Genomic DNA, 22,500 nt, shown 5'->3' with positions numbered 1-22,500 from the left:
TCTCTCTCTCTCACACTCTCTCTCTCTCTCTCTCCCACTTCCTCTTCTCTCTCCTCTCTCTCCCCTCCCTCTTCTCTCTCTCTCCCCTCCCTCTTCTCTCTCCTCTCTCTCCCCTACCTCCTCTCTTTCTCTCTCTCTCCCCTTCCTTTTCTCTCTCCTCTCTCTCTCTCGTCCCTCCTCTCTCTACCTCCTGCCTCCCTCCCCCTCCCCCCTTTAACATCCCTGTCAGAGAAGCATAAAAGCATGTCAGCGAAGATAAAAAAAAATTATCTATTGCAACTAATTGTATTTGCTAGTTCCTAAATAAGCCGAAGGTGTTTCAGGGGAATAAGGTTTTTGAATGTATGCCTTTTCCCACCTGTGTCATCATGGGAAATAAGACTCACAAAATGGCAAATGATCAGAAAACCACGAGACAATTGGAAACAAAGAAGAAATAAAAAGCATTGTGAATTTTTGTCTCATTATTCTGGGGTGAAACTTTTACGAGCCAAGTGGTTATAACCACTCTCTGACACTTGGGTGCAAACAAATTACAGACATAAAAAAACACACACACACAAAAGACAAACAGACAGACATGCCAAGTGCTGGAGCAAATTGTCATTTATATGGCATCTGTCTCTCATTGGCAAGCACAGCGAGTCAGCTGCAGCGTTGGACGATGCAAGGTGCCTTACATCCTATGATACAGCAGACAGTTGCAGATAGAAGAGTCAGAGGTTAGAACTGGATGAGTTTTTTCAGCTAAGGCAGTTTTTGCTGCAGGTCCTGACACCTGCACTCTCTTCCATCCTGTTGTTTATTTTCAGCAGCGACTCACTACTTCTCCTCTTTCCCAGGCTATCATCTGTGTCATGGAGAGTTGTTATTGAGCAGCCTGAACAGCTAGCTATCCCGTATTAATGAAAACCACTCACCACATAGCCAATTCCAGTTACTGAATGAGCATCTATCTCATAGTTCACTTCCAACTACTCGTTCGGGTATGGCCCGATTTAATTATATTGTCAACAAGTCGGGTCGCCCAAACAAGATCAGGTTATTTAGACTTTAGTAAAACATCAAGATGATTGTTGTTTAAAGTGCAACTCGGGAGTGGCCTTGGGACGTGCACGAGGCCAAATGGCCTTCTCCTTTCCTCTGTGTAGGAGCATGTGAGCCCTTGTTACATTCAGGGTAGTCTTACTGAGACTGTGGAGCATTTGTAGATAAATTTCCATTCTGCATGTGGAATATAAATATGTAATGCAAATGGTTAGATTTGTGACGAAGCATTAACCTTCAAACAAGGAAGTGCGGAAGCGCAAGGGAAGATATATATATATATATATATATATATATATATATATATATATATATATATATATATATATATATATATATATATATATATATATATATATATATACTAGCGATACCCGTGCACATGCACGGGATAGCAGTACAACATAGCTGGTAGCAGACGACAGACCGTACACGGGGAATGACAAAAATGCACATTGTGCAAAATGCAAGTGGTACTATGGAATGCCAAGACTTCCCAAACATTGTCGGCATGTCCGCTAAGTGCCACAGCAATTTCATAGGGATCGTGTGACGGCGAGCCGAGTTTTTAGTGTGCAAACTTGGTATTATAATGGAGATACATATTTTTATTTTATAGTATTATTTGGCTTGTGGACGAGCTTGTACATACATGAGAAGCAGGACAAAAACATGAATAGATATCAGTGTGCTTTTAAGTTAATTACAGGAAGATTAGTAAACAATAGACAAACATATGATGGTTTATGGGATTTGAACCTCGTGCTCCCTGTATCATGAGCCATCGGTAACAGGCTAACCCTTACAAGTAAATCGGTTTCAGATAGCAAATACAATCAAGATACCTATCGAACTGACTTGTACAATCGACTCTTTCCAGAAGATTGAGATTTAATGGACAAAAGGATCATGCAAATAATGATAGATGTAGCAGTGACAATAGAATGGAAAATTAAAATGGGGGGAGGGAGGGGGATGAGTTGGGACAGATAACTGAGATGACATGTGGCAATATGAAAAAGTATTATCAAATCAAATGAAGAGGCCACCAAAAGAGAAGGGGTAAAAAAAGTCTAAAAAGTTCCGATAGAGTTGGGGATTTGCAATCATAATAATAATAATAATAATAATAATAATAATAATAATAATAATAATAAATCGATAGATCAAATTTGGCGAAGTAAAAATTGCTGATTAGTGTTGAAATAATAATAGATACAAATAGAAAGAAATAATGAATAATTATAAGAACTGAACATATGATAATAATCGGCAGTCCAAAGGCTCCAAAACTGATGCAGACGTTTTCCCATGTCACCAAGTCTTGGACGCAGCAGACGTGCACACTCGCCCGCAATTTAGATTGAAATTGGACATGTATTGATTGCATGGCATCTCAACTGGCACTCGGCAAGAAGCCTCTTCCTTGTAAGTCCATAAAAGCCGCAAAAGATCTTGAAAGGTTCAATGACTTCTCACAAATTAAAACGAAGTCTAAGTGCACAGTGTCAGAATAGTCACGTGACGCCGACATATGCATAGGAACATGCAATGCGAAAGGTATAGCATTCCATTTATTTGCTTGAAAATACCTTGCTTGCATCTAATTTGGAACACAAAATTATGATGCCACTCATGTGCTAGCACTGTGAATATCAAAGTTGGATTCAAGACCAATAGGGGGAATAAAGTGTGGAGCAATCTATCTCATTCCAACGTTTAAAGCCACGACACATATAATCCATCCATCCATCCAATGGGACCATACTCTGTGCAGAGAGTTGGTGCTGCCTAAGCAGTCTCCTTGGCTATTGGGCACAATCCTGGACGGGTCGCCACTCCGACACAGTATGCCAGCATGCTGGCACTCATTTTACCGACCTCAGAAGGGTGACAGGTCGAGTTAGCCTCACCTGGTATTAATTCAACAGCTGAGCGGGATTTGAACTCAGGACCCTCAGATCCCAAACCCACCACCCTAACCATTAAGCCAACACCAGGCATACATGTAGAATAGTTTTCTGGAAGTTGGACCATTGTGCTGAAAGAACTGTTGGCCTAAATTACAAATCAAAGTGACTTCAAGACAATACCTCACAATTGTGGTCAACCGAGTTCATGCTTTCATTGACCTTGAGAATCAAGAAATTTACGGGTGACAATGTCACTGACAACTGGTTTCAGGAGCACAAGAGACGTCACGCTTCCACTGTGGTCACCGTAGTTTCTAGACCAGCTACAAGGCTTTGGAAAGAGTTAGATCCATTGCATCAACACCTGTCCAGAGATGTCACTTGACACAATAATTCTGCACCTTCCAAGAGGAATGGTAACTAATATCACAGTATGCCATTTGCCATCTGGTGGAATTCATGCCCTGTGATGTAGCAGCCTGCCTTCAGCGAAGACAAAGGTAGTCCGACCCAATAACAGGTAAATTATGTCATTTCCTTTTCACTTAAAAAGGATTTTAAAAAAGGCAAAAAGAGATGGGTCACCTACGAAGATAAACTACATATTATGACTCGGAGAAGGCTAATCCACATCAGGTGAAACAATATTCTGCTCGAATTTCTTTTTTACTACCTTGGTGACAGGCTCGAACACAAGTGATTTAGGTTTCATTCCTTTCTCAATAAAGACGCATTAAAGACCTTGTAAATGAAGACCGTATGAAATTTTTGAACCTGTATTCATGCTTCTCTGCTTTGAATTAATGTTTCAAAGGGATGGCCTGTACTTATATCGTTATGCTTCTCACTATGGTATATTTTCATTTGTGGATGCTGTTACTTTATACCACTATATTATCAATGAATTGTGGGTAAGGAAATGCCTAAAACTCAAACATAATGTTGTTCACTAATTCCACAAGCTTGTTTTCCTTTCTTTGTTTTGTTCTGATACATTGTAAATTAATTTCAATGCTTCCTGAGATGTATGGGACATAAAGCTTTCATGCCATCCTGGAATTTACATTTCTTCATTTTACGTATGTTTTATTTTTCATTGTGATGCCTTGTGATGGGATTCTCCCAACTGCCTTGTTGTGACATCCTAAAATACATTGTAAATAAGCATTAAAATAATTTATTGGTGGTTGCGAAGATATGCAGTGCAGCATGTTAAAATAAGTTATTGATGTCAGTTTCAATATTTGAATGACAGTTTGAGTCTATGGTTAGATGAAGGTGCTGTGTAATGGACATGTCTACAAGGAAAAGTGTTTATCGCTTAATATATTACCATATAAAGAGGTGTATGATTAAAGTTATTCAAATGTAGCAATGCTTTAAATAATAGGAATAATTAAACAATAAAACGACGTCGTGCTGAGCACGATACTTGCAAAATCCACCTCCCTCTCCAAAGTTTGCCATGCATACATCAAATTGTCCATTTCATCAAGATTCAAATTGACAATCTAAATCAAAGCTCACGTCAATCGGATGAAAATTGATTCTTTTTTAGTTTGAAATTGATGATTTTCAAAGTTTGACCTTCAGTGGACCTTTGACCCTTTGACCTCAAAACAGTTGGTTTCCCAATTCAGTGATGCATTATGCAATTTATGCTTAATCCTCAAGTTAATCAGATGAAAATTGACGATTTTTCAGATGAAATTTGATGATTTTAGAAGTTTTCACCTTTGACCGTTTGATCTCAAAAATAGTTGCTTTCCTCATTCATTTATGGACTTTGCAAATCCTGTTCAACTTCGAAGTTAATAGGATGTAAATTAACGATTTTTCAGTTAAAAAATTATGATTTTAGAAGTTTGACCTTGAGTTGACCTTTTGATCTCAAAAAGAGTTGCTTTCCCAATCCAGTGACACAATATGCAAGTCTTGTTCAAATTTCAAGTCAATCGGATGAAAAATTATTTTAGAAATTCGTCCTCAAGGTGACCTTTGACCTTTGACCTCAAAATCAATAGACTTCTCAGTTGAGACGACCTCCACAACTTGGTAAAGTTGCATGACAATCGGCTTAGAATTGTAACCTGTAGACGATAAACAGGCAGACAATCAAACAGACAGACAGACAGACAGAACAAGCCGGTAGGCGGACATGGGTAGTCGACTACCCAATAGAACCTGACGCGATGGGCCCGTTCTATGGGGAATGACCTGAGGATTAAGCACAAGAAAATTCATGATTCTCGCTTCAAGGGTTAATGCTGCAGATTGTTTTTTCGTTAAAATACCCCCACATCTAGAGGTTTTTCGGCCGTTGCTAGGCAACGGAGGGGTCCATAGCAACGATTCTTTCTCACACATAACTAGGACATACCATGAACCTGCCATACCAGTTTCATGTATATCTGACTCATAGTCTCTGAGATATAACGAACTTCGTTTTTTTATTGTTTTCGACCAGGGTTCATTCAAAGTCTATCTTCTCCGACAGTTTTCATAGGATCCGGCTGGAATTTTTTGACAATATGGCTGAATGTACTGCCCACAGTCACTCGTGGCCCAATTTTTGATTTTCGAAAAAATTATATTTTTTATGATTTTTCAAAAATTTCAAAGTCCCGTTGCTCGGCAACGGTGGTGTCCAGAGCAACGGTTCTCATTTGCACACAACTAGGTCATGGTGTGAACCTACCAACCAAGTTTAATAGAAATCGCCATTGTATTAACGGAGCACTGGACCAAACAGACAGACAGACAGACAAACATATCGACGGAAAAAGTGATAATAAGGGTAGAACGAATTTCAAAATTTTCTTTTTTCGACTAGATCGACTACCCAATAACAAAATGGACTGACCCAATGTACTTGAAAAATCTTCGATTTTGCAAGTAATAAGTTTGAATGAGGATATTGCATTGCTGCATTGACGGAATGTCTGGACACAACTTTGAGGTTGTGGGTCCACTGATGTTGAGTAATCTACTGATGTGGACCGGCAACCGGGGTTGTGGATCTGCTTCTTCTGTAGAAGTGGATCCGCTTGTGGACTTCTGAATTGGTAGAAACTACACCTCAATGTATTATCATCTCTTTTTGTCTTGTGTGTGCTGTACTCCAGAATATGAAGCTTACCTGTGTGCATCAATTAAAAAAAAATATAGAAAGAGCATAGAACACCTTACCCTGCACATTCTGGAGAGAAAAAAAATAAAGGACAATGGCAAATTTGATTGGTCAAGATGATGTAAAATGCTGTAATATTTTGTCCAAGTACTGCAAAACGAAATGGTTTTGAAAATAACAAAAAGGCGATTTGTGTTCTACAGTGTTCAAGTATATAATTCATTTTAAATGAAACAAAGATTTTAAAGGTTGTAGGAAAAAAAAATCAAATTTCAGAAGTTTACTGCCATTGACGCAGCGTCCTGCCACCACCTTATTTAACACATTACATTAATTATTGGTGCCTGTTGATCGTGTCCTTCATGACATCCTTAAAAACAGTAAGTTTCCTATTTGTAATGATATTCAATTTTTTTGACTGCCAGACAGGCAGACAAAGTAAAGTTTTTTGTTGTTGTTGTTTTAAAAAAAAATCTCATTCCTCTCTGTGCATGTGCGATCAGGCCAAATTCAGAGCCAAAGTACTGCTAAACTACAGGTTTGTTTAACGATTCATATTCAAAATACACCATTCAATTGAAATTAAGTTATTCCCCAATCATAAACTGACGTCTTTCGACAGACAGACAGACAGACAGACAGACAAGATGAACAAATTGCTTAACACCGCTTTCGCTTCGTGTTTGCTGGGTAATTAATGCAAATAAACTTGGGAAAGGATGAGGCCATTTGGTCCATCTTGGTTGTGCTACATCAATGTCCTCCTCCCTTTCTCCATCCCATGTAGCACTCCAATTAAAGGAAGTATGAATTGGTGACATATGTGCATATAGGAGCGCTGGTGTCATTCCACATATTATTGGAGCCTTCCCATTCTCGAGCTTGAATATGACACTTTCTACTTCTGCATGTATGGGGGATCTGTGTGTATGTCATCATCGAATATAGATGCTCTGGCAAGGGCAATCAGTTCTTCTATTGTATTTGGGGGGGGAGAGAAGGATGGGTGCAAGAGAGATAATGACACAAAATGGCCTACTTTTTTTTAAAGATACTCCAGGATCTTTCACATCCATAACGCAAGAACGGCACTGGGTAGAGCGCATACTTCCGCCAGGCTGAACAGTTTACGTTTTATATCCCACTGATCGGATCTGGATCCGGACCTGAACCAACATCAAATCAGGTTATTCTCGTCACTTACCCAACTCATCCTAGAAGTTGTCACCTCATTCACAACTTTTTGAAATACGCTATATATCATTTTTGGTCGCATCTCTCAAATGGTGAAAAATCACTTTTAAAATTATAGTATCTGGGTCTGGGTCTTCACCAAAATCTAACCATTTCTTCCTTGTTACACACACAACATCACCAAATTTCATCCAAATCCGTCCACACTTATTGAGATATCCTGCTCACAGACAAACAGACAAACAGACACACACAGACAGGCAAGGGTGAAAACATAACCTCCGTCGACCTTGGATGGCGGAGGTAATCATGCAAAAAGGATGCTTCGAGACGCAGTGCCCACTGCTGACACAGGGTCGGGGATCGTACTTTTAGACAAGACACCTCAATGGCGAGCATACTCCAAGCTAAGCAATGCAAGATATGTAACACAGGACCAGGACGACAGGTCTCCTTGCACGAGGAAGGGCAATCCTTCCAAGGCTTTGTGTTAGTGTTCACTGTGCAAGGCGACCACAATCATAAAGTTAGGTTTCTCAATAAGAACATTTCGGGAAGCTGCAAGGAAAATGAGTAAATAGATGCACAAAAGCCGTAAAGGTCTGAACAGTTATAAACACACACCGGCCTGCCATATTGAAATCAAATCCACATTGTGTGCAATGGTATGTGTAATGCCGCTTTCTCCTCCAGCACTTGCACAAAGTTCATTTTCGACGATATATCTCTGGAAGCCTGGCCCTCCATTTTACATCATTAATTGATCGCCCGAGCAAGTCAATGCAAACAGCCAGCATTCCCAATGCAATTCCAATAACTTTCCTCTGGTGGTAAAGTGGCTGTGTGTTTTAAGCAGATTTATTCCAGGTAATAAACCACACCAGGTAGCCAGTGAGAATAGCCCCCTGTTTGCGTCTCGCACAACGACCCTCCAAGGCTCTTTGGACAGCATCGTTGTTGGATATTCAATTGCATATCATGACCTGTCAACAATGGAATTAGGTACCTGCAACTGAAAATATCTAAACACAGATTTAAAAAAAGAACAAAAAGTATCAGGCATTGTCACCTGTTAGCAGGTAATCCGTGGGTTTCAAAAGAAACACTTTTGATTTATATAAGTAGTGTTTCTAAGTCTGATCATAAAGATGTCACAATGACAAATTACTCCATAAAAATAAACAATCGCTGCACATCCTCATATTTCGTATGGAGCACAAGGCTGCAAGTAGCATCATTGGCTGAGGGTGCAGCTCTGACGCTGTTGCAATGTGTAGGTTCGGGCAGGAATTTGTAATTTGTTTTTGGGTGCCGGTGATAGCTTGCATACTCTTTGCAAAGGACATCATGAGATCTTCAACATCCACCAATTGGTCCTAGCAGATGGGATGCCCAGTTTAACGTCCATCCAAGGGACGGCACAAGCGTAGACTCTTCGCTATACTTGTGAAACATCAGGATGACAGTTTGTAGGTGGGCTAGACTTGATGGCTCAGAGGTGAGTGTGCATATCTCTACACCATCCTATTAGCCCATTGCTGCACAAAAGAAATGATTCTTCTTCAACAACAACAACAACAACAACAACAACAACAACAACAACAACAAATCAATGCAGTGAAAATTTGAATGAATGAATGATTGAAGCTTTCAGAATGGAAAAAACAACAACTTCCTTCCAAAATAAGTCTTCTGCCTCTGCCGATGGGCTTTTGAATGACTCATACAGCAACAACTGATCATCTTTGTGTTGACTGCTGTGCTTAGCTGGTCAACATATTTCAGCGAAATTAAAGAAATAAATATTCTCGGCGATTCATTTTGGAATCCCATTTTGTATCTGCGAATTATTTTTTCCATGGTAGTTGCTCTCGTTGGGTGAATGACGGTTTGAGTGCTGCGCTTGCCGTCTCATACAGCATCAACGCACAGCAAGTTCCGTGAGATGCCCGGATGGCAAAGGGAAGAACAGTGTGTAAGCCTCGCTCACCTGCCTTCATGATGGATTTTATTTGCTTGTTAATCTTTTTTTACTGTTCAGCTAAACTCCACAGTGTGTTTTCATGTGTAAAGATAAAATATAAAAACCACCATACGTCAACACAAGCACTAAGCCCCTACTTGGGTGCAAGACAAATGGCATTACACAGGAGCGAAGAGCACGAATAAACGAAATCTTTATTTAATTTTACCCACAAGTGTCTGTATCCGCAGCATTCAAACTCCCACACGTTTTCCAAAAGGTTTATTTGAGGCATTTGCTTATTTAGTTCCCCCCTGGTAAAACAAAATGTTGTATTCATGTGAGGAATAGAGCAAATAATTTCTGGCGCGTTTAAATCCCCAATTTGTTGTGTTGGTAACTTAGCTCGAACACGAGCCTCTACACATGGTATTATTTTTAAAAACAAAAAATAAGTGTGAAATTTCTCGAAAATGTCGACATACTCACACAGTACAATGACAGTCGTGACCAAAAATATTGACACTTTTTTTTCAAATAACTCACAATTTTCTCGAAATACAAGTTGAAATTGACAAAAGTTATTTGCTCTCCACAATTCTTCATGTCACTGTTAATATTACAGAACCTTTGTTTTTGATTCATAACTTAATATATCCTATTAAATCAGAAAATTTGAAAAAATGGCATTGACAAAATTATTGACACCCTCGACTTAATATTTGGTATCACATCCTTTGGACAAAATAACTACAGTCAAGTGTTTCCTATAGCCATGAATGAGCTTCCTACACCTCTCTACTGGCAGTTTGTCCCACTCTTCTTGTACAAACTGCTCCAGTTCTCCCAGATTTGAAGGGTTCCTTCTCCCAACTGCTGCTTTCAGATCTCCCCACAGGTGTTCAATGGGATTAAGATCTCGACTCATTGCTGGCCACGTCAGAACAGTCCAGTGTTTTGTCTTGAACCATTCCTGAGTGATTTTGAAGTGTGTTTGGGGTCATTGTCTTGCTGCAAGATCCATGACCTTCGACGGAGACCCAGCTTTCTGACACTGGGTTTAACATTGCGCTCCAAAATACCTTGGTAATCTCCTGATTTCATGATGCCATGCACACACTCAAGGCACCCAGTGCAGTACTCGAGGCAGCACAGCAACCCCAAAATATCAATGAATCTCCCTCCTCTATGTTTGACTGTAGAAAAAGGTGTTCTTTTGTTTGAAGGCTTCATTTTGTTTTCTGTAAACAGAGATGATGTGCTTTACCAAAAAGCTATAATTTGGTCTCATCCGTCCACAGGACATTCTCCCAGAAGGAATTTGTCTTGTTCAGGTGTGTTTTGGCAAACTCCAGTCAGGGTTTCTTATATATCTCTCTCTCAGCAGTGGGATCCTCCTGGTTCTCCTACCATAGAAGCCCCTTTCATTGAGTTGGTGACGGATGGTGCGAGTTGAAACTGTCGTACCTTGTGTCTGAAGGTGAGCTTGAATCTGTTTGGCAGTTGATCAAGGTGCTTTCTGCACCATTTGAACAATCCTTCACTACAATCTTCGATCAAGTTTTCTCTTGCAGCCACGTTCAGGGAGGTTGGCTACAGGGCCATGGGCCTTAAACTTCCTGATAACATTGCGTACGGTGGACACAGGAACATCAACGTCTCTGGAGACCTCCTCAGACAATTCTCTGTTTTTCTCTATTTTCTCCATGCTCATTGGGGTACACATTGTGACACAAAACAGCAGAATGACTCCTTTTCTCTATTCATACAGTTTGAATGAGTGATTTTTAGATTTCAGGCACCTGCAACTCACTCCAGGTGAGTTCAAGTCCAAAGTAAAGGAGAATCACCTGCTTGAAATCTAATTATTTCTGACAACTTCTAAAAGGTGCCAATAATATTGTCCGGGCCATTTTAGGATTTCTGTGTTGAATAAGCAAAGATTTAGTATTTTTTTTTTCAGCTTTTTTGTTTTGTTCCGTGACAAACCAAAGAAATACAAATGTGGATACCAATTTTTTTTGTTTTTTCAACAATTTTCTGCAAGAAATGGTACAAACCAGGAATCATGTAAAGTAAACTTAGGTTCACATCAAAAACCAGGTTTGATCAGAAATCAAAATCATACCTCATTGGCCTCACAGAAGAGAGTTCAATGAACCCGAGAATGTTGATCATATTAGTAACCTCGCTGATGCACTGTATTGGGAATTTTACAAAGCCTTCCTTATGGGGCCAGTTCTTCTTGGCTAAAAGATGTGACCGCATGAAGATGGTACGAATGTGCTACATAGCAGGTTAAATTGGGTACTTGATTAACTGGCTATCTATGAGCAAAGAGTCAATTTATCATCCCTTCATATGCAAACAGTGAGTGTACGATTTAAAGCAGCTTGGCGATTTCCCGCCTACTTACAATGGTGAAGTGCATCACTTTAAGGATCCAGATGGTGAGGGCGAGGTTAACCACGAGGATTATCATGAGCAATAGCACCAGGAAGTACAGACAGCGTTTCCGCCAACCATAGATGCCCACGCGACAGGGGTAGTGGGGCTCTCGGCAGGGCGGCGTCCCTGGCTCCCTTTCCTCGCGAACCATCTATGTATGAGAACAGGCACATGAGCGGTCAAGATCAGGTTGGAAAGGAACAAATAACCGATGGCAAAGAAGAAAGCAATACGTCAGCAAACAAATCCTTGTGTTTCTGATAACAGAACAGAACGTAGGGTAAGCGGCATTATTTAAACGAGCAGAGTACCCGCCATGCAGGCGATCTTGTTCCAAGCATGCAACACATTCTTCTGACACATCCCTTTATTTGGGTGGTGTATAGGCAACAGACCGCTGCCTCAATCTCTCCCAAAAATAACAATAACACGGGTTACGTATATGAAGCTGTGCATATATAATGTTGTGGGTCGGGGGTCGGTGGCAAGGAGCGACCGCGAGGTGGAGCAGTAGGGTCGTCTCCACCGAACACCCGGAATTGCAAGGTCGTAACCCTTGGATAACTCCAAAGGTCACGGGTCACTTAAGGACCGTGCTCGCCAATTCTCTGACAGTGTGGGGTAGGGTTAATAACCAAATTTCAATATACCTAAGTACCCACGTCGTCAAATTACCGGGGAAGTCACACCCTCCACGGACTCTGCCGAACCGGGTCGCTCTCGCGACCTCGGTCCGGTGTAACCGAGTGGAATTACCAACGTCCGTCGGTCCAAACGACAACTTACAGCCCAATCTGCTTACTGGTTCTCAAGCACGAACCGTGCTGGGTCAATAATATAAAGCACAACAATGAGCTGGTACATTGAACAATTAGGGGTTTATTTATAATGGGGCAGGGAAGCACAAAAAGAGCAGAGTTAAACCGACTATCAGAAATGCAATTTACAATGTACAAGGCACTTAAACAATTGCTACTTACAGACCGGGCCCAAAGACACACACACATACACCGAAAATAAATGTTGGCCACGACCTTTATTTGACTCTTCAGCTCAGGAGGGAAGGCGAGCTGAGGGTAAGAATTCGGTTGGGCACCTTTCCGCCTCGTGTGGTCTGGTCGAGACGAGCTGGTTCGGGGGGGACTCGAACCCACACCTTCATCACCGCACCAAGCACCAGGGACCGCGCTCTCCAACCAGCCACGCACCAACAAACCAAGACCAAGGAGAAGACCAGAGACAACGATGACCCAGGACCAGACGAACCAGCCAGCACCAAGACCTGCGACCCCAAGATGACCAACGCTCCCCAGCCTGGTGTTCCTTTATTCCTTTCTTGTCCGGGGTGAGAAAATCACCATCTGAGTCGATCTCCACCCTCATTGGCTGGGGTGTCGTGGGAAAGTCACCCTCTGTGGCAATCTCAACCTTCATTGGCCGGGGTGTCGTGGGAAAGTCGCCCTCTGTGCGTGATTGAACCTCTCTGCCTTCCTGGGCGGAGTCTCGATCTGAGGCGATGGAAATCTCTGCCCACGTACGTGGCTGGACACGCGTGTGTAATACCGCGATGTGCGGAGTGAAAGAGTGATGGTTTCGTTTGGCTGGAGGCTCGATTTGTATTGCAAAAACCCTGACTAAGAAAGTAACTCGCAGCGCACACATGTAATTCCCATTAGACACAGGTATGGGATCCTAACTATAAACACATACTTAGCGAGATAACTAAACTTGGGGACTGCTGTCTGTTTGTGTATTAATGGCTTCCAAATCCATAACAATAACACGTACATTGTAGTTATGTAACTCAGATAATTCCAATTGCACCCCACCCCCAAAGGAAAAACAATGCCAAGATTGGTAAAAAAAAATTCAAAAACTTGATGGAATCAAATGAAACTTGCACAGGCACAACTTCAGGGTGCCCTCATTCATCCTTTAAAGTTTCAACTTTCTTGGTCAAATCCTCTCAGAGTAGATGAAACATACGACATACATACAATACATACATCATACTGTTACAGTATCGGCACATGTGCGGGGCTCACGAGGTGCATACCCGGATCCACCACCACCACCGACCCTGAGACCCCACGTGCCGCAAATAACTACATGGCCCTGAGGGTTTTCAAAACCGCAGATGCCAGTTGGGATCATTAGATCTAACAGGGTCCTCTCACCTATTACGTCATGTTACCTGTTGGTGACCCAATGACCTCAACTAAAGTCCGCACCCTCAATGTGCACCCGAGTACGTATTACGGCTGAGCAGAACCGTGGGTGCAGCATTGGCTAATTGCAGAGCCAATTGGTGGGGCAAAAACTTCCCATCTATTACGTACATGCTAGATCGGTTCAATGAAAGAAAGGACATAAACAAGGTCAATTTGAGAGACACCAGTTCTTTATTTACACAAGCACAAGCAGGCAATCATCAAACACATATTTACAAGCAAGAAACATCCATCTTTATTTACGCTGGCAGGCAATCAACAAGCAAAGGTGAAAGGAAAAAGACACAAAGAAAAGACTTACCCCATTTACGTATTTCCCTTTTATACAGATTTACTTAAAGAACAGAGATGGCACCATCATTCATTCCGGGAACAAGGAGATGAGAGGAAATGAGGAGAAAGAAGCAGAGCGGAGTGCGAGGATAACTCCTCCCTTTCCTCATGCAACCAACTGGGGTTGCGTCGAGCCAAATATTGTGAGAAGGGGGATTAGAGGAGTGAAGGGTTGAATGGTGGAGTGTCGGTGTTGTGTTGGAAGCATGTCGTGTGAGTGCATACTGACACCCCAGGGATTTCAACGCACCCTTGGCTCATGGACAGCTCACCTCCAGCCCCGGCACGACTTGCTCCTGCGCCTTGCACCCCAGCACAGCTGAGTCCAGCACAACCCACCATTCCTGCAGTCAATCTCCCGGGCAGGCAGACTGAGACGTACTCGCACCCCTGATGCATTGAAAGACAGCCCATGGGACATGGACAACAGTATCCTTTGAGTATCGACAAACAGCGCCCCTGGAGTATCGACAAACAGCGCCCCTGGAGTATCGACAAACAGCGCCCCTGCAGTATCAACAAACAGCACCCCTGGAGTATCGACAAACAGCGCCCCTAGAGTATCGACAAACAGCGCCCCTAGAGTATCGACAAACAACGCCCCTGGAGTCTCGACAAACAGCGTCCCTGGGTATCGACAAACAGCGTCCATGGGGTATCGACAAACAGCGTCCCTGGGGTGTCGACAAACAGCGCCCCTGTGGTGTCGAGAAACAGTGCCCCTGTGGTGTTGACAAATGGCGTCCCTGGGGTGTCGACAAACGGTGTCCCTGGGATGTCGACAAACAGCGTCCCTGGGGTATCGACAAACAGCGTCCCTGGAATATCGACAAACAGCGTCCCTGGGGTATCGACAAACAGCGCCCCTGGGGTATCGACAAACAGCGCCCCTGGGGTGTCGACAAACAGCGTCCCTGGGGTGTCGACAAACAGCGTCCCTGGGGTATCGACAAACAGCGTCCCTGGGGTATCGACAAACGCCGTCCCTGGGGTGTCGACAAAGGGTGTCCCTGGGGTGTCGACAAACGGCGTCCCTGGGGTGTCGACAAACAGCGTCCCTGGGGTGTCGACAAACGGCGTCCCTGGGGTGTCGACAAACGGCGTCCCTGGGGTGTCGACAAACGGCGTCCCTGGGGTATTGACAAACAGCGTCCCTGGAGTATCGACAAACTGCTTCCCTGGGGTATCGACAAACAGCGCCTCTGGAGTATCCACAAACAGCGCCTCTGGAGTATCCACAAACAGCGCCCCTGGGGTGTCGACAAACAGCGTCCCTGGGGTATCGACAAACAGCTCCCTGGGGTATCGACAAACAGCGTCCCTGGGGTATCGACAAACAGCGTCCCTGGGGTGTCGACAAACAGCATCCCTGGGGTGTCGACAAATGGTGTCCCTGGGGTGTCGACAAACGGCACCCCTGGGGTGTCGACAAACAGCGCCCCTGGGGTATCGACAAACAGCGTCCCTGGGGTATCGCCAAACAGCCATGAATTGAGCAGGGTCCTGGCTTTTAGAAGCCCTACACCGGGCATGACATGGATGGAGTGAACTTCATGCGAGTGTCTTTCCCATTGATGCGTGTCTGACAGGGGAAGGTGCAGTGAGGGAGCTGTGGAAAACCTCCGCGTCATGATGTTCAGATGGCGACGTGAGCCCCTGCCTCGGCTCTCACATGCCAAGCAGCACTGGAGCGTCCCCGCTCCCTCCCTCGCACACAAACATTCCTTTGTATTACGTGCGTGTGTTTCAGAAGCGTTGTCCCACGTGACGAATGCAGGAGTGCAGGGAAGGAAAAATGTGGGAAGGTAATTCGACCGGTGTGGAGGATTGTCTCTGGTGAAGGAAGGATGAACAAATGGTGTGTGTGTGTATGTATGTATATATATATATATATATATATATATATATATATATATATATATATATATATATATATATATATATATATATATATATATATATATATATATATATATATATATATATATATATATTAGCTCCTGGCAAGATTGAGTCATGTATCGTCTCGGCTTATTAAAAGCTGATATTAAAAATCTCATTCCATATTTGATGAACGGAACTCATGGCTGAAATAATTATGTCAAAATCTGGAGTGAAATTGGAAGAAAAAAAATTAGGAGAAGCAATTTTTTTCTTTCCCAATATAATTAAATAACTGCCTCTGTGGGATGTGATCTTTTGGCTCCAAAATTCATTTTTTTCACTCTTCTCAATGTAATTATTGTCTGTCTGATTTTATCTTGCACTGCGCATGGATATGCCAGTAGAGGTCTTTTTGGATTTGGATTCTACTTGCATTACATGTACATTTTTAACGTATACATACTGCACAACATGGAATCGCAGTTTGTTTATTAACAGTGCGTTAAAATATGACCTCGGCTGGCAGGATGGCCTTGAGGTACACACATCCGCCTCGAGGCTGTATCGCCTGGGTTTGCATCTCCTGTCCAGCTATAAAATGTCATCCTGGTGTTTCACAGAATGGGTGAATCATTAATGTGTTTGTCGTCCCTCCGATGGACGTTAAACCGGGCGTCCTGTCTTCCGACATTAGTAGACAGACGTTAAAGATTCCCACGGTGTCCGAGCTATCGCCGGCACCTGGCCAAATTACAAATTCCTGCCCAAACTACTGCTGGGAAGGCAATAGCAAACCACCCAATATAATCATTGCTCAGGAAGCTCCTTCGGCGGCACAGCTCGCTCAGTAACGGGTATGGTGCATCAAATATCAAATAAAAGTAACAACTGAATCACGAAAGCAAAAAAAAACTGTAAAGGAAATTAAAGCTGTTTTAAAAAGGATAGAGCACCCACATATAGAGAGGGGAGGGGAGTGGGCGGTGGAGGAGAGATTGGAGTGAGAGAGATACAAAGGAGTGGGGCAAAGACAGGGGAGTCAGAGAGAGAGAGATGGGAGAGGCTGCAAGGAAGTCTGCCCGATTCCTCCCTACCCCATTGTTTGTGCAATTCTCCCTCTATTTTGACCTTCAACTCCACCTTTGGTGTCCCACCCCCCCCCCCACCCTCTCGCTACTGTTACTTTTGTCCTGTTGCGTCTTGATCCATTTAGCATTCTAGCTAATCTACAAGCCTTGCCTCTGCATCAAAAAAAAACCAAAAGCACCCGTGTCCGAAGGAAGCGATTCAGTTTGGCATTTTTAATATTAAATAGGCAAAGTATAGAAACAAAGGAAACCCATTAGAATGATCCTTTAGAATCCTCTAGAATTACCATTTAAGGCCCAGTCACACCTTGACGTTTTAGCCAGCAATGGCAACATATTAAAAAGTATGTAAAACGCTGGCTTACGTTGAACTTTTGATGTTTTTTTTAAAGATTCGGACGTATTCATAACGACTTGGTCTTATGCATAACGTATTAGTAACGGACACAGAACGTTTCGTTGTGTTATAGATAACTTATATCAACGAATGCTGAACCTGTTGTCAGCCTTCACAACCTATGCCCAACGATAGTCTAACTTAGGCATAGCGCGTTGCACGCATCGCCGACGATGACGTGGCGTAGGTTATGAAAAGGCTGCCGCACAACGATTCAAATCATAACCGCCGCAGAAATGGAAGTGTCAACATCGCAGTCACACCTTGGCGATCTTGCCAGCGTATGCCGACTTCTGAAAAATGCGTCTAAAACGCTGGCGCACGTCAAATACGGTGTGGGTAAGTTTGGTATGCGTGAATAGAACGCTAACGTACGCTATCATACATCGTATTAAATGGAGTACGTCTTGTAATTTTGAACATGTTGAAAATTTTACGACGTACTTGCCGTATGACACACGCTCCGCATGCGATGGGAATAAGCTGTACGCACGATATGCGATCATTGACACACGTCCACACACGTTACTTGTACGTTACTCATAAGTCGAAACATGTCAAGGTAATGGTAGCGTCAGTGTTCCAGACTCCCGTTTTTTTTTTCGGTATGACGGTGTTCAGTGTACAGTGCGGTTATGATTTAAATCGTTGAGCGGCAGCCTATTAATTATATTATATTATAACCGCACTAGAAATCGAAGTGTCAAAATCACCATCATACCAAAGGAAGGAAGAAAGAAAAACCAGGGAGTCTGGAACACTGACGCTAACCATTACCTTGATGTGTTTCGACTTATGAGCACCTTACAAGTAACGTGTGTCGACGTGTGTCAACGATCGCGTGACGTGCCTACAACTAATGGCCAGCGTTATGCGGAACGTGCGAGTCATACGCTGGAATAAGTCTGAAAATTTCAAGCATGGAAAATTTGAGGACAACCGAAAAGTACAACGTTCAAAGCCAGCGTACTATGACGTATGGCAGTGTTTTTCAGCGTGTTCTCAATGTTATCAAAACTTACCCATAACGTATTCGACGTGTGCCAGCGTTTTAGACAAATTTTCCAAAAATTGGAATAAGCTGGCTAAAACGTCAAGGTGTGACTGGGCCTTTAGAACCCTCTAGAATTACCATTTAGAACCCTCTAGAATTACCATTTAGAAGCCTCCAGAATTACCATTTAGAGCCCTCTAGAATTACCTATTAGAATCCTTTAGAACCCTCTAGAATTACCATTTATAACCCTCTAGAATTACCTATTAGAATCCTTTAGAATTATCCTTTAGAACCCTCTAGAATTACCATTTAGAAGCCCCCAGAATTACCATTTAGAGCCCTCTAGAATTACCTATTAGAATACTTCAGAACCCTCTAGAATTACCATTTAGAAACCTCTAGAATTACCTTTTAGAATCCTTTAGAACACTTTAAAATTACCTCGTCAACACCTTTAGAATTAAACACAGTGGATTTGAAAGGTTATTCTTCATTTTTTTATGGACAGATGGATGAATGCATGGACGGATGGACAGACGGACAGACAGATGGAAAGAAGGACAGAGTCAAATATTGAAGCGGCTTCACCGCTTTAAAATGTCATCAGTTGGCAACCATTGTACAGACTTGATGGGCCGAATTGTCTCTTTCTGTGTTCAAGTTCCTTGGAAGGGAAGTCATCTATTATATCAATAATGTGAACTGTGGTGTCTGTCCGTGCATTCGTCTGTCTCCCGTTGATGGCGGCCACTTCCCGCGCTGTGTTGGAAAAGCTCAACATTCAATTTTGAAATGACGGGAGAATGGGCATGACTAATGTTGATGCCAAATTTTATTTCACAACCAAGATATTTTGCCCTCTTTTTCGAACCTCCACCACCCTGTGTTGCACCAACATTTTGCAGTTTGTGGTGTAGAAACATTTTATCATGATGGGTTTGGGGGTGATAAAATAAATAAATTGATGATGATTAAAACTTGGTATTTAAATGAAAATGTTAAACCTGAAGTAAAATGTACTCAAATATGATATGATTCTTTTTAAGTATGTATCCATTTAGAATTAACATAATTATATTTCTCCTCTGTATAAAAAGATCACCTGTATATTAAATGTGTAAACAGGTTGAACTTTGCCAGCAAGTTAAATATAAGAAGAATTGCCTATCATTTTAAAAGCTATCGAAAGGAATTTTTAAAACAGACACAAACAAGTTAGAATGTGGATTTTGAGAAGGTGTCCAGATGTATTCACGAAGCTCTGGTCGCTTCAAGATAATATATCTTCCCAGTTTTGGGAGAAGCAGACTGATTTTTAACCTACATAAGATGGAAACTTGTTTTAATGGCCATTAGGGTTGGCGATTGACGTCATTCTAGCATTCTGTGCGATTAATATGTCTGGGTTTGAATATGTGTTCCAACCATTTAAGCAGGAGCTGTCAAAGAAGACTGAAGATAAGGTTCACCTGGAAATTGTCAATACCGGGCGAACTGGCGTCAGCTTCAGAAAATTTAAAAAAAAAAAAAAAAACTGTATCTTACTGGAAACTATATAAAGACGAAGATTCTCCGGTTATGTTGAGAGATCTGGAGTAAATTTGTCTGTCCAGGATCACCTGTGCTGGAACATATAATCTGTTTGTTTGTTCAATAAATGTTTTAAAACTGTACTGATGGTGTGTGTCTGCATCGACAGTGGTAAAAGCAGCTCAGAGCTTTGGTTCTGAGCGAAACCAAGAGTGCAACACAATTGAACTTTTTAAAGTCCATGAAACATTATTTAAATTGCGACATTAACTTAAACTTTTCCCGTCACTGGGGACGGTCGGGTATTCTTCCGAGTTATAAATAAACAAAAGAATGAGTGGATCGAGTGGTGAGGGAGATGGATACAGAAAGACCGAAGGAGGAGAATACGCCGACTGCGGGGTTGAAGGAAAGACGGACGGGATGAAGGAGGGGTTGTTGAATTGAGGTTTGGTGAAGCAGATTGTTGGTGGATTGAGGAGATTAAAAGCAGGTAGAGAAGGGGAAGATCACACCAGAGATACACAGACTAACTTCAACACATTTCCCCCCAAAATCCCTGGACAAAGGGCAAAGGTCTACCTACCACATAAACGAATGAAATAACTCATTCTGGGGAAATCCTGCGTGTGCATGAATGCTCTCCCCTGGGGTACATTTCCAAAAATGTAACAATATTTTCCCTCCATTATATAGCAATTTAAAAAAAAACTTTTTTAAGGAAAGAGAGGAAACATCTCAATTACAAACTCATAAGGCACGTAGTTGTCAGACCGAGTCATCATACCTTTTTCTTGTTTTTTTAAATAGCAAAGAATATTGCTTTGGAACAATAAAATCAACAAAAGACGATGGTTTGAATGGCTACAGGCTAATATGAGCAGAGGACAAAAATAAATAAATAAATAAACAAATAAATACATAAGACGAAAATGTATGGTATTCACTGCCTGGATATCAAAATCTGGGTTTTCTGGCCCAGTGGGCAAGCATTCCAACCACTCAGCAATTTTGCTGCCTTTGCATATGTGGGGACTCGAAATTGCTCACCATAAAGATAATAAACTACCGCACGCGTTTAAAATTATTGGGTTTCAATAGTATACTTTATGAACAAAATATCTGAAACATTTCAACATTATGGGGGTTTAATTGAGATCGCAAATCAGAAATTGTATGTCACGGAGATAAGAAGGTTCCAGACAATTGCAAATTATAAGGAGATGAACAAGCAGAACCACCGAGATCATCTGTTGCAACGATAATTTGAATAAAGATTCTAATTCATTACCAAAATGGATATGCTGTACTCCATACATTTTAATCATCCCATTGAATTTTTAGAAAGAAAATATTTCGCATTGCTGTTTGAGAAAATAATCATCCTTTTATTGAATGCACACAAAGAACCGACACACAGTGGCCTGCCTGAACAAGAAACGCTACTAACTGGTGGTGGGTGGAAATGGAAAGCCTTAAAAGACCTTTGGGAAGCTTTAAAGTTTTGTGTGCCCGAAAGCGCACCCTGTCAACCTTCCTTTTCATAAGTCTGGAAAGGCGATTGCATGAAGGTTGATCTCAAAGGGCTGCTCTTAGCCAGCCGAATGGCTGCCACCATTTCAGCCTCAGCTCCGTTGTCTGGCTAAGAATTATAATCTCTGCCATTTACCCTTCACATTCTCCATTGCCATCTGGTAGGACTTGCGACCACCACCCACAATGCATACTTTATTCTGGAAAGGTTTCAAGTTGTGGGTGTCCAGGGATTAGAAGCCCCCGTCAACCCCCAATCCGCATCTGCCCGTGTCTTGAGAGTGGCAATAATAAGAACTGCACCGTTTTGAGTTTTCCGAAGGACATCTTTTTCAGCTCAAACCAGAATACATGCAACAGAAGCTAGAACTTCCAACCAACAGCCTGTGAACATGCATTGTCCATTTCCTAGGCGGTTTCTCGGATCACAACCTATTTGCCCCGCAGCCCTGCTGATCGAGGCCTGTTTACCCAGCAGTTTGCACGGACCGCAGCGAGTTTGTATGACGGAAAGGTCATGTTCCCTGCTCTGAGCTTTATTTATCTGTTTTCAGAACTGCAGTCTCTGCTGTTCAAAGTATTACCCGAGAGAAGCGCCGTGTGAGCGTTAATGAAAAATGTATCCTGTGAAATGTGAAACATATCGAGTGAGGTAATTTCCAACGTTTCCAACAAAAGTGTTAACTGCAAACCATAAAATACCATAAAGGTATTGGAACACATTTCCCTCTTATAAACAAGAGTGATAACAGTGCAAACGCTAATTGTCAATCACGTCCCATGACATTTACAATGCCTACGGATGTGTCGGC

At 42.2% G+C, this 22,500-nt stretch overlaps 1 protein-coding gene across 4 annotated transcripts in view; it reads right to left on the bottom strand.

Moving 5' to 3' along the window:
• The window catches only part of LOC147011083 (delta-sarcoglycan-like), a 335,437-nt gene that overhangs the window by 139,183 nt on the left and 173,754 nt on the right, over positions 1-22,500 (bottom strand). For all 4 annotated transcript variants that reach the window (XM_085858759.1, XM_085858760.1, XM_085858758.1 and 1 more), the window contains one exon: positions 11,664-11,846. In XM_085858759.1, the coding sequence (XP_085714885.1) occupies positions 11,664-11,846 (183 nt within the window). The remainder of the gene's footprint in view (positions 1-11,663; positions 11,847-22,500) is intronic.

This window comes from Eptatretus burgeri, chromosome 16, assembly GCF_056783735.1.
Source record: "Eptatretus burgeri isolate ZD-2024b chromosome 16, Ebu_testis_v1, whole genome shotgun sequence".
In the NCBI taxonomy this organism is placed as follows: domain Eukaryota; kingdom Metazoa; phylum Chordata; class Myxini; order Myxiniformes; family Myxinidae; genus Eptatretus; species Eptatretus burgeri.
The sequence above is the reverse complement of the archived record's forward strand: the minus strand, read 5'-3'. Positions and strand labels throughout refer to the sequence as shown.